General features: G+C 44.6%; 1 protein-coding gene across 2 annotated transcripts in view; it reads left to right on the top strand.

Moving 5' to 3' along the window:
* The window catches only part of Grid1 (glutamate ionotropic receptor delta type subunit 1), a 753,495-nt gene that overhangs the window by 485,133 nt on the left and 252,591 nt on the right, over nt 1–15,771 (top strand). For both annotated transcript variants that reach the window (NM_024378.3, XM_087589197.1), the window contains 1 exon segment: nt 3,687–3,857. In NM_024378.3, the coding sequence (NP_077354.1) occupies nt 3,687–3,857 (171 nt within the window).

Raw genomic sequence — 15,771 nt, forward strand, 5'->3', positions numbered from 1 at the left:
ACCCCTGAGCCATCTCTCCACGCCATGAGCAAGAGGGTTTATACATTGGTGACTGTTGGGATATCAGTCAGAGTGCTCATGGAGAACCTAGAGAGTCTGTTCTTTGGGTTCCTGTAATTTTACCGAGCTCCAGATGACTCTGATGTATGACTGGGTATAAAAAACATGGTGCTAAAACCGTATTACAGAAGGAACCACAGTGTGCCGCTTACACACGCTCAATCCAAATGCACAGGAGTAAGCTACATGCCATCTATGCCCCAGCATGACAAAGGCTGTTTGTGGGAAGGAGTCAGGAGTCAAGCATGGGAAACCATCCAACTATGTGGGCATCGTTTTCCTTCTCGGTTTGATGGAAGACATAGTGAATTCATTCTATTATTCATATTTAATGTACAAAATGCTTATGCATATTTTACAGTGAAGTTTATACATTGCAATATAAAAAACATTAGTCTTTTTCGATCCCGGATACTCTGGTGAGCCTCATGTGATGTTTCTGTTTCTTTTCCTTTTCCCTCTGTTGGTTTACATTGCACCGTGGTGCAATCACGTTGTCCTGCTGCTTGCATTTATCTGCTGCACTACTTGAATGAATGCTTAACTGGGACAAGGGGACATTAGCTGGCTGTGTTCATTTCAATGGGCTGCTTGTATTTCTCTCCGTGCAGCAAGTCTAGAGTTTGGAGTCTCTTGCATTGGTATAGATGCCCGTGCCCTGCTAACAGTGAACAGGAAGCACTCACTTTGAAAGTAATTACCGAACCCTGGAGGGCTAGTAGGACAGGAGCAGATCCTGGCTTGGAGCTGGTAGATAGATTACTCACCTGTGTTCAGAATTAGGGCAAAGGTGGGAGTCAATCTTTTTGGTTGCATGTAAACAACTGAGGGTGTTTGCTTGAGCGGACTCCCGGATCTTGATTGCATATATCTCTGAATTGGCAAAGGATAGTCTAGAAGCACAGAGAGGGAGGTAGGAGTTCACTAGCAGGGAGGACCATGCTGTGACCCACGGCAAGCAGATTAGAACTGGGCCAGGGGAGACAGGAAGGTCTACAAAAGCTTCAGCAGATCCCTGCTGTGAGGGAGGCATATGGAAGCTAATAGGTTGTCAGAGAGCTGTGCGAAGTCTTTAGAGACTCCTGAGCATATCAGAACAAATTGGGGCAAGGGTCGAGTCCCCATCACTGCCTATATCACAGCGCACCTTACCCACAAGAGGTGAGTAGCAGGTTGCCATGGGTCACGCTGTAGGTCGAATCCCTAACACATGTGCAGAATGTTCCAAGCGTAGGATAGTGTGAACCCAGTGTTTCTGGTTTGTCCTATTGGCAGTTGGAGAGGTAGGAAAGACTTAATAAAGAGATTTCTATAAAAATGGCCATTTCCTCTATGGTGGTATTTTGTATCAAGAATGTATGGGAAAAACAAATGAGACACCTTTTTTATCTTCGGTCTTCTCTCTAACATCTTTATGTGTAGTTCCAGTTTTGTATTTTCTGACACCTACATTCCTCCTTTCCTTCCTTCTGCATTTTATTTATTTATTTATTTATTTATTTATTTATTTATTTATTTATTCTGTTTATTTTTTTTAGTTAGAGTCAGGATCTTAGTTTAGGCCAGGCTAACCCATAGTTGACTATGTAGCCCAGGCTGGCTTGAACTTGTAGCAATTCAACTTTCTTCAAGTCCCCAAGTGCTGGGATTACAGGCATGAGTCCCTGTGGTTGGTCGATAGCATGCATTCTCTAGACAAGAAAGCCACCCCTAAACCTCTTTACTTGTAGTTTAAGCAAAGTAAGCTGTCTACTTGTTAGTCTTTTGCTTTTTCTCCTTCCCTTGTGGTTATGCTGTGATTTCTCTCATCCTCTAGCCCCCATCTATTCTCTCAGAAGAACTTAGGTCCCCAGAGCAGCTAGAACAGAGTGGCGCTCACCTGTTCAGACTCTCCTCATCCTCTGCTCACGCCTTGAGTCTTTTTGTGTTCAGGAAATGTCCCTTCTACCAATTTCTCTACCTTTGATTGTCTTCTGGTTGCACTCCATCACAAATGTAAGTATCAGTGACATGGATGTAATTCAAGCTTGGAACATTTTAACTTTTGTGAGATCCAGATGATTGAAGGCGTGCAGGGGCCTACATTCTTGCTGAGGATCCAGGGGCCATGCTGTCTCTCACAGATCTAGCAAGTGCTTTCAAGTAATAGGGTACTCCCTTCCTCCCTCTTTCCCTCCCTGCTTCCCTCTCTCCTTTCCTCTCTCCCCCTCTCTCTTTCTCTCTCTCTGTCCTCCTGCCTCTTACACACACACACACACACACACACACACACACACACACACACACACACACACACAGAGCATCATCCTAAGACAGACCCTAAATGCTTGATTTAGCATCTTACCCTTAAACATGTTAGGCTCTCATTTAAATGATTATGAAATTCTCATCACTAATTTTATGCCTGGCTGTCTCCATTTGCACTGTCACAGGGTCTCAAAAATAGAATGGGTCATCTGCAAAAAGGAAGCTCTAAAGATTATTTTAAAAGACGACAACAGTTTCAGTTAAATATTGACTTGGAGCCAAGCATGAATGAATTCCTCAGAGACAGTGAGCCTGGATGTCCTTAGTGTGAGTGCCCTGCTGTTGGAACAGAGGGTGAATATTTGTTTCATCTCCTTGTCGTTCAGTGTTAGAATGAAGCTACTTCCTCTCTGCCTGCTGACCCCCCCTTTTGTTTCTCTCTCATTCTTGGCCCATAATGCAATCAGAAGTTTTCAGAAAGGCCATTCTGATTATAGCATATTTGTACCTAAAGATTTCAAGCTCGTTACTAGCCCTAAGGAAAAGGCTTGCTTTCTGTGTTGCTGCTGTTGTTTAAAGTAGGGTGGTTGGACCCGACTCCCCCATCTACCTCTCTTCCACTGATATGTTTATGTGAGGCAGAGTTCATCTACTCCCTGCAGACTCAGAGTCCCAGTTATACTTTGTTCCCAACATAGGTTCACACACACACACACACACATACACACACACACGTGCATGCATGTGCACACTCACACTCACATACATGCACATGTACACGCACATGAACACATGTGCGCACACACACATACATACACACACTCACGTGTCACATACTCACATGCAAGCATGTGAGCATACATGCACTCACCCATCTTCTTTACTTATGTCCATTCTTGGCCTTAGTCTAAGTCTGCGCTCTCATAGAGGCCTTCTTTGGAGAGAGCTCCCTAAGGCAGGTCCTTTTAAAATTTCTGTTCTTGAGGGTAAAATGACCTAATAATTGGATCATAGCATTCTTAGGGTTGTTTTTAGAGTATGACACTAATAATTCCAAGTAAAACACCAGGGGTATCCAGGCCTAGCCCAATAGGTATCTTTGATCGCTAACACACTCAGCATGCTCTATGGTGAAGGATTATTATTGACATCCACTATAACTTGGTGCTCCCTACAGACCAGAGCTCAGAGGAAATGTTGAACAATCCTGTTTCTACCTAAGGGATGGTAAGAATAAGCAACTAATAAAATAGCTAGGACCGATTCCCCTTAGACCACTTTGGCATTAGCTGTTTGGTCTTTCAACCTGGATGTCTCCTAGCGACTATTTTTTTTATTAATTCATGAGGATATAAGCATGGATTTGATTATTTCTTCAGGAAATCAGTGACCCCGAGATCCTGGATCTGGTCCACAGTGCCCTTGGCAGGATGACCGTGGTCCGGCAAATCTTCCCATCTGCAAAGGACAACCAGAAATGCATGAGGAATAACCACCGCATCTCTTCCCTGCTCTGTGATCCACAGGAAGGCTACCTCCAAATGCTGCAGGTCAGTACAGTAGTCTTCTCCATGCATGGCTCTCACTACACCTTTGGCCTGCACAGGCGACATACTGGGTCTGCTGGGCTCTAGATGAACACTGTTACCCACCCACTTTAATGACTAAAATGTTGTCATTCACTGAAATGGAATCCAGTTGACGGGACACAGTGTTTTATCTCACGGTAGCATCAGTGGCAGGTAATTACACCTGGTATCAGCAAGCAGGGACTACTTGCTTACAAAGTACCTCTGACATTTCAAAGCTACATGACTAGAGTGAGTAGATTGCTATCCCTTCTGCCTCTATGCTGAGTGTCTTGTGGTAGGGTTGCGGGTAGAGCCTTTCTTTGTGTTTTTCTTTGTAAGAAGTCACTTACACAGACACTAAGCTTGTAAAACACTTAGCACAGTCCTGGCACGTCTGCTAAATGCTAGGTGTAGGCCAGCCAGGAAGCTGCAGATCTCCACAGAGCAGAAAGGCGGGAGATCAGGTTTATAGCATGTCCACTCGCTATACCCCTTCTTAAATCAGAGTTGTAAATGTGTATGTTAATACTCCAGTCACCGTCTTGGCCTATGAGTGGCCTTCATCTTCTGGCAATATGGCCTTTGCATAGTCAAGAGGTATTCTGCCTGTAATACAGACCATTTTCCGTATGAATCTTTGAGGAAAACAGAGAGACACTACAGTGAACATCCACAGGTTCCCCTGAATTCACACCAGTTGGAATATGATGCACAAGAAACTTGATGATGCTTAATGTGGGACATGTGACATATAATAAATGAAAGAATGTGTCTCTTATTGGGTTTTGTCCCCAAATTTGCCTGTAACTTTGCCTGTAGGGTACACTCATCACTCAGAGTTTGAAATCAGGCCTACCTTCTTTCCCTAGCCAGGAGTAAGGAGTAGAAATCAGAGCTGAGATGAGGACTGGCAGTATCTGTCTCATGAATGTCGGTGTTACTTAGGATCTTTGGAATCACCACATAAGAAGATCTTCATAATGAGGAGGGACCATGGGAATCTTGGGTGTTCTGCAGATACATGGAATTAGTGAAAATCTTGAGTCTACTCTCTAATCTCATCTTGTCAGAAGGAGAAGAAAGCTTGTATCATAGAGGTGCCACATGAGAAACTTGTTCTCAGTGGTGAGGAGACATAGGTGACACTGATTATAGCTGGAGCACCTGCCCTCCCTTGGCGCTCACTGTGATACAGAGTACATTGATACATTAGCAAGACAGAAGAGCGAAGATATTTCTGAGCTTGTAAGGATTTGACTAAGAAACTGGAGAATTGACTTCGACAGAACCATAAACTAGAGTCATTGGATTTGGTGTTAGAAATCCAATAGAAATTGGTTAGGTGTTTTCCTTTGTCTTCTTTTCCTGGGGAATGGAAGAGGGGACAAGGGTCAAGTGTGTCCCTCTCATTGGAACACTGTCTCCATCATTCGCCCTCTCTATGTGGGTGTGTACAAAGCTGGACAAAGGGCAGGGCAGCATGAGTGTCCCCATTCTGTGAGGTGAGGGGAACACTCTTCCTTGCTAGGCCTAAGGCTGTGGCTCTCATTTGCTGGACGATCTCCCAGAATCCCTCTCCTTGGTGTAGTTTATTTATTATTCTCTAGTCTCTGCAATCCTGCCCTTTGCCACCTCCTAACCCTCTGTCCATTTTCCAGTTCTCATTAAGTTACATCGCTTCATTTCCCTCTAAATTAGAGTCACGTTCAATTGTGCATGGGCAGTGCAGGATAGGGCAGAGGAGAGAAGCCTTCACTTCCTGTCAAAGTCCATGATGTTTGCTAAGAGATGACTGTTAAGTCAAGCTGTCTCTAGCACTTCAGTCCTGCCTGGTGCAAAGGGTCTGCTCTCTGGAAGAGAACAAGGGAGTCTAGGGGGCTGAGAGAAAGTCCAGTTGATGGCATCCTAAAGTGACAGGTACACAAGCATGTAACAACAGCTCTGAACCACACTTCAGGGCCCATTTCCTGTTTGTTCTTTCTGAGACACAGGTACCACAGAAGGAGGAGAACCAAAGAACAAAACCCGTTCATGGTACTTACACCATTACCACTTGCCACCACAGAAACCAGACTGCCTGTGTGCAAATCACAGTAATTCTAGCTACCATTTAGTCAACTAATATTTATTTTTCATTCTATGCCTCTGTTTCTTGCACTGTCAAGCCAAGACATGAAAATCTGCTACTATGATGAATCTCTGTGATGTGTAAATGAGAGAAAATGTGGAAAGTATTTAGCACAGGGCCGGGCTGTTAATACCACGAGATGGGGTGTCCAGTACAATTAATTTTCCACAAGAAGGCTGAACATGCTTGCATACCTGTGTCTTGGCAGGAGTAAACACTACCCTGTACAGGAGAACAGTTCCCACCTCTCCAGGCCTGTGTCACATGCTTTGTGACTCTCCTGTCTCCATCACTTATTCAGCCACTCACTAACTCACAACAGCCTTGTCTGAGGAGACCATGTTTTATCTATTCAGCTCTTCAGGAAAGACCCTGCTCGCTGAAGACCATCAATAAGAATATATGAGATGCGTCTGCTAATAATCTAGGACTTGAATCCCAAGTTAAATGATCTCTAGAAGCCTCTTTATATAGAGATAAGTAAAGCACTTTATTAAAGAAATCTCTTTCCTCTCTCCATTTGTTGCATCTACATCTTTCTTTGGGGCTACGATGGGAGGGGAGTGTGGATTTATTTACTCCTCTGCCCAACACTTGGGCAGCTTGTAGATTCATCTCATTTACAAGCCTTTCCCTTCAGTTTCCTCAGGAACTATTACCAAGTCTTTCTTTCCTAATGACAGTATAGACAGCAAACTAATTTCTACTAGCCTCTAGCTGTGAGATTTATCGAAGAGACTCGAACAGGCTTAGAACAACTAACTCAAGAAAAAATTGCTGTCATGGATTATTAACTTCGTCTTGATGAAATTAATGAAAATCCCTCTGGAAATGGAGCCCCCAAGTCCATCTTCGCTCCTTCCTCAGACGGCTGCCCTTGGGATGTTGGTCGTAACTTAGGGATTGTGAGAGCACAGGGAACTTTTGCAAGGTCATTCATCATCTGGCTTCTCTACCAAAGTGCCCTGGTCTCCGAGACACTCTGTCTTCCTCCATTAGCCCTGTGGTCAGGGATTTCTGTTTTGAAAAGCCAAGCAAGTACTATTCGTGAATCAATTTGGTTGCTATTTAGTACCTATTTTCTTCTAAGTCCCTTGGAAGAAAAATACCTAAATAAGTGGCTTCCAGTGGTGTCATTGCATTTGCATGTGTGGGGTTATTTATTCTTTTCTACAAAGCACTGTCTGATGTGGGTGTTTCTCGTTTTTTGTTTTCTTGACAAGTTAGTTTAGGGCTTGTCTGACTCAGCTGGTAATAAAAGTGATGACCAATCCCCCAGAACCCGGAGAATTCGCTGAGATTTCCCAGGATGCCTTCCTCGGAGCAGAGTTGCCATTGTATCCGTCACTAGAACTGCCTCTCCCAGTGACTTCAGCTTGTAATTGAACTAACAGAAGCATTATCATGTCGCCACCCCATCTATTCAAATGTTTCCAGAGCGTGGCAGGAAATGGCATGAACTGTGGTGTCTGGTCATATCCAAGCTGTGGGATCCAACATGGCATTGTCAGGAAATATTCCCAAGATTGCAACATTGGCATCTTTATGCACACCTTGAAAGTTGTTGAATGGCTCAACAAAATCACCCCTCCCTCTGGTATTCAGTTTGCTGAAGAAAACCACTGACCTTCTAGTCCCCATTTCCTAGAAGCTCCCCATTATTTTCCCTCGTGATGGGTTGTCAGTCTGGTAAGAGAAGCTTTTCCTTTGGAGTGTCCCCGGGGACACTCCAGATTTCATGTTCCTTCCGGAGCTGTACTTAATGGTAAAGACTCCGATTGGCAATTTCACAAGGATGGTGTGGAAGGCTGTATGATTCAGGTCATGGGTGGTCTCTGTGGGTATGGCTGCCTGCTACTCGAGTTACAGGTGTCCACATGTGCCTTGGTTGCTAAGAGAGGCTTGCTTGGAGACAGATGCTCTTCCATAGTCTCCCTTCTGATTCAGTGGTGAACAGAGAACCTCCCACAACCCCTTTCCCCTCAGCTACCATCTGCTCTATCCTCTGGCCTGGCCACGGTGCCCTATCAAGACAGGTGGGCTAGCAGCAGTTTGGCACAGAGGCCTTGCCTGGGGATAGATTGTTCATGCTGGAGCATCTGGATGTCAGATTGTCCTCCCAGCTGGACCCTCTGTCGACTGCTTATCTGACATTGCTGGCCAACCAGAGCCTGTCTGCAGATTTGGTCAGAGGTCAGTGTCTGCTGTTTATCTCCACGATGTCTCCCCAAACAGCCCACTTTGCTTGATTAATGATAGAGGGAAGAGCATGCTGGGCTCTTTAGAAGCCTGAGGAAATGGGTCCCTTCTTAATGAAAGTCTTGCATTTCCAGCTCTGGATTGTGAGGATAATGGACCGGTGAGGGATTTCTGCTGGCCTGTGTGGCTCTGACCTTGGTCTGCCATTCATCTTTCTTTTCCTTCAAGCATGATTCTTACCCTGATAATGCAGTATGCAACCATCCCCTGGCCCCAGAGCATGACTGAGACACAGTTGGCATACCCTAATAAGTCTTGACTGGAATCTCAGACTTACTAAGTAGAAGTGAAGCACCAGGAGGCAGACAGTCTGACTGTGCAGTGGGGCGACATATTATCCTGACCTGTTGAAGGTCCTCCTTTGTGACCAGTGGTGGTGGCAGAGGACTCAGCCTACTGGCATCCAGATGGGCTTAGACTTAAGACCCTCTTAAGTTTATCAACATATTTTAGGGAAGCACATATCTGGTATGCGCTCAGGCCCTAATCCTTTCTGTAGTCAGTGAACAGGCTGCGTAAGCCCTGCCTTGTTAGTGCCTAGGTGGGAAATATGTTTTTCCATGGTTTCATTTGTGCAATATACCTATATCCATACAAGCTGATTGTTGTGGTTTGAATGATGTATTCCCGTAACATTTCTATGTTCAAACCTAGTTCCCAAAGTGACTGTATTTAGATGTAGGAACATTGGAAACAATTGTGCTTGTCTCACAAATGGAACCAGAACCATCTATAAGATCAGAGTTTTCCACTTCTGAATCAGGACATGGGAAGAAGGCATACTATGAACCAGGACACAGACCCTCATGAAACATTGACTTTCACAGTACCTTGATTTGGGATTTCCAGTCTCTGGGAGTGTGAAGAGTCTTTGATGTTCTGCCATATCAGTGTGCTCTGATGGCCTTGGAGTCCACGATAGTGTCGCCATGGACAAGTGGGGTAACTTTCCCATTGTTTCCTGTCACCCTCTTAGGCATGTTCATTATTTCTAAATGGTGTTCCTTCTATGCCAGTGTTCTGGTCTCTTTCCATCAAGTAGGACTCCTTATCTCTCCTCTGTCTTCCCCTCTGGGTCTTACTCTTTAAGCAAATTCTTATTTTCATATGAAGATCAATTTGACAGTCTTTCTAGTGGCCTTCGTTCCTGCTGACGCAGGTATGTTCCCAAATTAAACCTGGGTACTAACGTATTGGGAATTCCATGCTAATGCTTAAGGAAAAATAGCATTGATTTTTCCATTCTTGGACTTTAGTTAACTTCATGTAATTGGTCTCTGGTTCTCCAGTGGTTAATCAGGTCCTCTTGGGTTTTTCAAGAGCTCTGTCCCCCATAGGATCATGGCTGAGTTCTTTTATCTGCTGCCTAGAAGTGCTTCCTACATTTTGGGTTCCTATCTCAGAACAGAGTTTCTGCACAGATAAACGAAATCAGAAATTTTTGCCTTACCTTATGAAGACACGGCCTTGGGTTGTGGCAGGCAATGGGTTTGGAGGGTGGCCACCTGGAACTCCTGTCCCTTCCCCATCCTCTGTACATTGTTGCTTACCTCTAAGAAGAGGCATCCTCTATGCAAATGACTTCACATCTCTTTAATTCCCAAGAATAGGTTTAGAATGATCTATTGGACTGCCCTTAGTTTAGAGAAATGTTTTTAAGCAGCTGTGTGTATGCTTAAGTTGGACATTTCTCAAATGTTCTTACATTTCGTTCTCACAAAAACCTTAAAATTGGGAATTTTGTTTGTACTTTTATTAGGGAGAATGTCATAGGCAAAGACGCTGGGGCTGGGAGAGAAATGGCTGATAGGTGGGGTAAAATTGGAGGAGGAATCCACCAGGATACAACTCTTGGAGAGGCCATGTGATAGGACACGTGTAAAGGATCAGCTATGCAGGGTGGAATAAGAAGGCCTGGGCTGAGTCAAGGTGGCTGACATTTGCCATCTCCTAAGGAGGAAATGAGGCACTGGAATCATACTATAGCAGCGAAAACTATATGTGACCATTTTAGACAGGACACTTGAGAGCTTCTTCAAAATTAGGTCTGTGTGGCAGGGTGTAGGACATGAGTCTTCTACTGGTATCGATTTGCTGCTGACTTGTGCTTTCCCAGGTTCCCTATGCCTGTGGTATTCTTCTCGAAGGGTCTGTGTGCCAAAGGCTTTCATTTTTGACGTCTCAGTGAGGTAGGAATGTGTTAGGATGCTTCCCTCTCTGGAACCTGGCTCAGAAAACTCTAGAGCTCTCCATAGACTCCTCTACCTCCAATCATATACTCTAGGCTTTCCCTTATAGACCATTAGTGAAATATCAGTGCGCTCAACCCTGAAAAGCCTGGCTTAAGCCTTGGCACCAAGGCGGATAAGACTATGCTTCCAGGAGGCCAGGGGATGTCATCAGGTCCAAGAGAGCAGACACAAGTAGATACTAATCAGAACTGATCTTTGCTTAGCCTCCTGTCCTGTAAGCTACAAAAGTCAGATATAACTTCCGTGCACCTTTGAAAGGATACATGGCTATGGAGCCTTGAATGGAAGATGGTGTTGGCCAGTTCATTTTCCATGGTCCTTATCCCCATAATCTGTGTAACAGATCCCTGCTGAGTCTCAGCTACTGAAGATACCCTGGGCATGACCTCAGCTAATTTATTTGAATTTAGGAGCCTGCATTATTACTTCACTTACCCCTTCCACTCTTCTCTGTCCCTGCTGCCTCTTAGAATGCAGATACACATAAACAGACCAGAAGAAGCCTTTACATACAGGGCTGTTAGCATCTGCATTTCAGGGGGGTAACCAGGGATGTCACATTGCCCCTCTCCAGGGTTCCCGATCACACGGTACATCATTAGCATAAACAGAGATCTATGAGCATTCAACAAATGTGCTTGACATCACTCAACAAGTGAGTATGTGTCAAGAGCTAATTCTGTGAAGCGTCCTGTTCATTTAGAAAAGAGCACCAGGTTCCCCAAAGGACCTGGGGTCTCTGCCTTATTCTGTCTTTTCCACATTTCTAACTGCACTTCCGATGGCATCTCTGACTTGGTTCTAGGTCTTTTTAGTTTGTCTCTGTTGTGCCCTTGGCTGAGATGCTATACCCTTTGATTCTCAAAGTTCCCCCATATGGTACACTTCATTGTTTGAGTCACATTGTGTTACAGTCTCCCTAGATCAGCCAGAGCTGTGAAGCTATTCAAGCATGAGTATCAGGATCTGTCTAGAACAGTGTTTCCCCTTGACTGATGTAATTTGTGTAGTGCCTTGCTTCAGTAGGAGGGAGAGAAATGTAGACTCCTTCAAGCCACAGCCCTCTTCTCTGTTTTGTGGACTCTAGCTCTGGCCTGTGCTATTTATTTCCTATGAGTGAGTGAACATGTAGCTAGGAACTTCTTTCCTCCCAGCCTCTGCTTGCCCTATCTAATACGGACACATACATCTATCCGCCTGCCTTGAGAAAGGCCTTCTCTTTATTCATTAGGATCTGAAGGAGCTCTCTGATCATAGATTACCTTTCTATTACATACTATTCCCCTTTTTTGTAGAAAACACACTTCCTAACATGTCAGATAGTAAAAGCAGGTTCTTCCATGTTCTCCATATCCCCCACATGAAGCCACCATTGAATTCTGATAAAGCAGACCACCTATGGATATACAGACTTGTGTTGAAATGTTAGTTTCTGTCCTGGGATGGGCAAGTCCTGAGACATCTACCCCGGTGCAAGAACTAAGTTAAGAGACGGTGGAAACATAAGTAGGTAGAAACAGCAGTGAGGAGGAAGATCAAGAAGTCATTTTCAGTAGGTGCTAAGTGAGAAACAAATGAAAGATCTTACCTACCAAAGTTGGAAGCAGCAAATGTTTTTTCCTGATGCTTTATATTTAGATGAAGGATTAATGTGTGCATTCTTAATAGAAAAGACCCATCAATTCATTTGCCAGCCAACCTATCCACCCATTCCAATCCTTGCATTCCATATCCATCCATCCATCCATCCATCCATCCATCCATCCATCCATCCATCCATCCATCCCACTCATCCATCCATCCATCCATCCATCCATCCATCCATCCATCCATCCATCCATCCCACTCATCCATTTCAACTGTTCATCACTCTATCCATAACTCATCCACTTACTATTCATCATCCACTCACCTAGCACTTACCACCAACACATCCATCTACCCACCCATCCACCTACTCATTTATCTACTTATCTATCTCTATCCGTCTGTCTCCACAGGGCATTCCTCAAACATTGATCAATCACTAGACTTGCATCTTTACTTGGGACAGGTTCCAGAGATAAACACTCCAGGAGCTCAGAGTTTAGTGAGGTAAACATGTCTATGAACTGACACCATGTAGAATGTTAGGGTGGAGGGTGCATCCAGGGTGAGAGGGGGGTGGTTCAAAGGCCTTTCAATGCCTGGAAAAGATCATTTCTCAAGCCAGCTCTTTTGAACTAGAATGCATTTACTCTCCTAGGCCGTCGTCATAGTTGTGGGAGGACTAAGGGCTTTCTTTGGCCTTTCTGATTCACGTTCTGCCTTTTCCTCTTCATTGCAGGCCTCTCAGCATTCACGTGGTTGCTGAGTGCCTTAATTCATTGTGATTAGAAGTGCTGGGGAAAAAGGAAAAAGTCTTCTGAGTGTCAGTCTGGGCCAGAGCTGAAGGAGCACAGCAGACTGATCTGCTAGAGGAGTGAATCCGCAGGTGTGGGTGTGGGTTAAAGGGTCTTAACTGACTAAAACAGCACCAGCTATGAGTGGGCAGCTTAGAACTCTGTGAATGTCTTAAGAAATCTTCACACCATCAACGACTCTCATCTTCTAGTTACCCTTTTAGAAAGAAGAAAAGAAAAAAACGCTCAAACTACATGCCAGTTCTTAAGTGGTTTATATTCCCTTGTAAGAACATCTCCATTACTAGTTTGTATTCCAGAGGGGGAAAGAAACATCAAGACAGAGGTGGGTGCTCTGGAGGGCTGTTTCACTGGTAGGATTAGGAAGTGAGTTAGTCTTGTTCCTTGAAAACATGGTCCTCTAAGCTTGAACTGCGACAGAAACAAGCTCCCCATGGTAGGAATGTTCTTTCCTCTGATGTTATATCAGCATTTGTGTACTTCAGGCACCTGAAGAGTAACCATGACCTTGATATGGAGTTTCCCTTTGGCCTGGGACACTTGTTTGGTCTGCAGTCATCAGTCATGTGGGCATGTTCCAGTCGTTTCTGTAATATCCGTTCTTACTCCTATAGCATGATGTCTACGCTGATCACAGGAAGGATGCAACTCAGTGGCAGACAGAACAGAGTTCTTCATCACTGGCCAGCATAAAGGAAATGATGATCTCTTCCTGGGTGTGTTATAGGACAGAGGGAGAGCTAATTTAGGTTAAGGACAGGCCTAATATAGCAAATGTTTTTGGTGATCTATATACCTCTGACTTCAGCTTCAGTTCTGAGGGATAGTTCCTGCTCAGGTTTTTATCTAGGACCCAGCCTCTGTGACATCCATATTAGGATTAATAAGGGAGAAAGTGCAGGCAATGAATAGTGCTTCTAACAGAAGCAGTCCGGGAAGGGTGGCTGATAAGGTAGATGTAGCTGGCTCTTCCTAGAGTACCAGGAGCCTATTTGATCTTCTACGGAGCCCTGTGAGGTCATCATTGTCTCCTATTTTCTTCATTTATTTCCAGATAACATGTTTTTCTGATAACTTTAGCAGGCTGCTTACTGCTAAAGTATACAAAGAATTTGACCCTTTGACCCAGTTTGCAAGCTATCAACCAGGGGCCCCAAAGCTGTCCAAGAGTAGATATTGTCTGTCCCTCACTCTTCACTTATTCTCAGGTGTGCTTTGTTGTCCTCTTGGATGATGGGGTGTCCTGAGGGGAAGGCCTTGAGAACAGGGTTTCCATCCTCCATGATGAGGGCCCTCCTGCTCACCTCAAGCAAGAGGATGAGCCAAACCGCTCCCATTCTTGGATTGCATGGCCGAGGAAAGTTGGCTCCCTCACATCAGTGTAGATCTTTATAGTAGTTTTCTAGTCTCTCATTCGCCATGTCCCACATGACTTGGGTCTGGAAACCTGACTAAAGTAGTGAGGGGATGAAGAAAGGACAGACACATGGACAGAAAAGCTGGGGTCAGGTGGGCAGTGATGGAGCGACACCAACTACCATAACAACTTAGAATCCTGATGTATTTATTACTTGTAGTACACATGCGGAGGCTGACTAGTCTGAGAAGGGGTGTTCTCTGTAAGCAGGGTACTCGCAGGCTGGAAACACTAGGAAGAGGAATCTGCAGTTGCTAGGTTTTGAACACACTGGTTAATAGTTTGCAAACACTTGTGTTTGCACACACAGTTAACATTTGTAGTTGGGCTAGAAGAAGGCTTGGTTAACACTAAGCCTGGCCAGCATGGGGAGGCTTTGCTAATTCCCACAGGTCAGACACATTGGTCCTTGACACGGCTATGCCTTTGTGACAATACTGATTTCTTCAGCACTGGATCTGGTTGGTTTGTTTGTTTGTTTATTTATTTATTTATTTATTTATTTATTTATTTATTTATTTATTCACATTCACTTAGGGCTTCCTCAGCTCCCCAGTCTCATTACTCATACAAGCCCTGAGATGGAGCCATGCTTCCTCCATGGGCTAGCTTCACTGAAGTTGGCCAACTCAATTTACAGATCCCAGATGCATCCAGGATGGCACTGCCCATTGGGCATAGGAATCTCTGCCACTTCTTCATTGCTGTACCATCACCCAGGCCACTATTCACCCTGGGTCCATCAGTGACTAGGGTTGTCTCCCCTATGTCCAGGCAGAGTCACCAGCTTTCTTCTGCATAGCTCCACCAGTGGCGTCCGTCTCTCCAAGTCTTCCCTGATGCTCCCCCTTAGCATGTCCCTGCATGGTTGCATCATGACCTCTTCTTAGTCCTTTCCAATCTTATTGTTGCCACCATCATATTGAACCAAGAAGTCAGCTAACCATGGCCCTTGGCTAAAGCTAGCACACCGTCTATTTTGATAAATGGTATTTTATTGGTACATAGCTACATCCATTCGTTTGTGAAATACCTCTTGCTACTTTCAGGTTTTAATTGTGGTATTGAATAGTAATCAAAAGAGACTCTAAGACCTCTAACACCTAAACTTTTTACTATGTGGTCCTTTACAGAAAACTTTGTGTTTATGGCCCTGATGGGGACCTTGATCCTTTATAACTTCATGATTTTGCACATATTGGGCCTCCCTTTACCCTACTCGTTCTTACATTACCTGAACAGGTGGTATACTTGCTTGCTGGTCACACTGGTTCTCCTGTTGCTATGTGGATGTACCCCTACTCCTATTCCTGAGGAAGGTTCAGTGTTCTCCTAGCCTAACTCCTAGACCTCTTGGGTGAGCGGCTAAAACCAAGCATAAAGAAAATACCAGGGAGCCAGAGGCTCCTTGCTCACAAAGCTCACAGGACCAGGG

The sequence above is a fragment of the Rattus norvegicus genome, chromosome 16, assembly GCF_021556685.1.
Source record: "Rattus norvegicus strain SHRSP/BbbUtx chromosome 16, alternate assembly SHRSP_T2T, whole genome shotgun sequence".
NCBI lineage: Eukaryota > Metazoa > Chordata > Mammalia > Rodentia > Muridae > Rattus > Rattus norvegicus.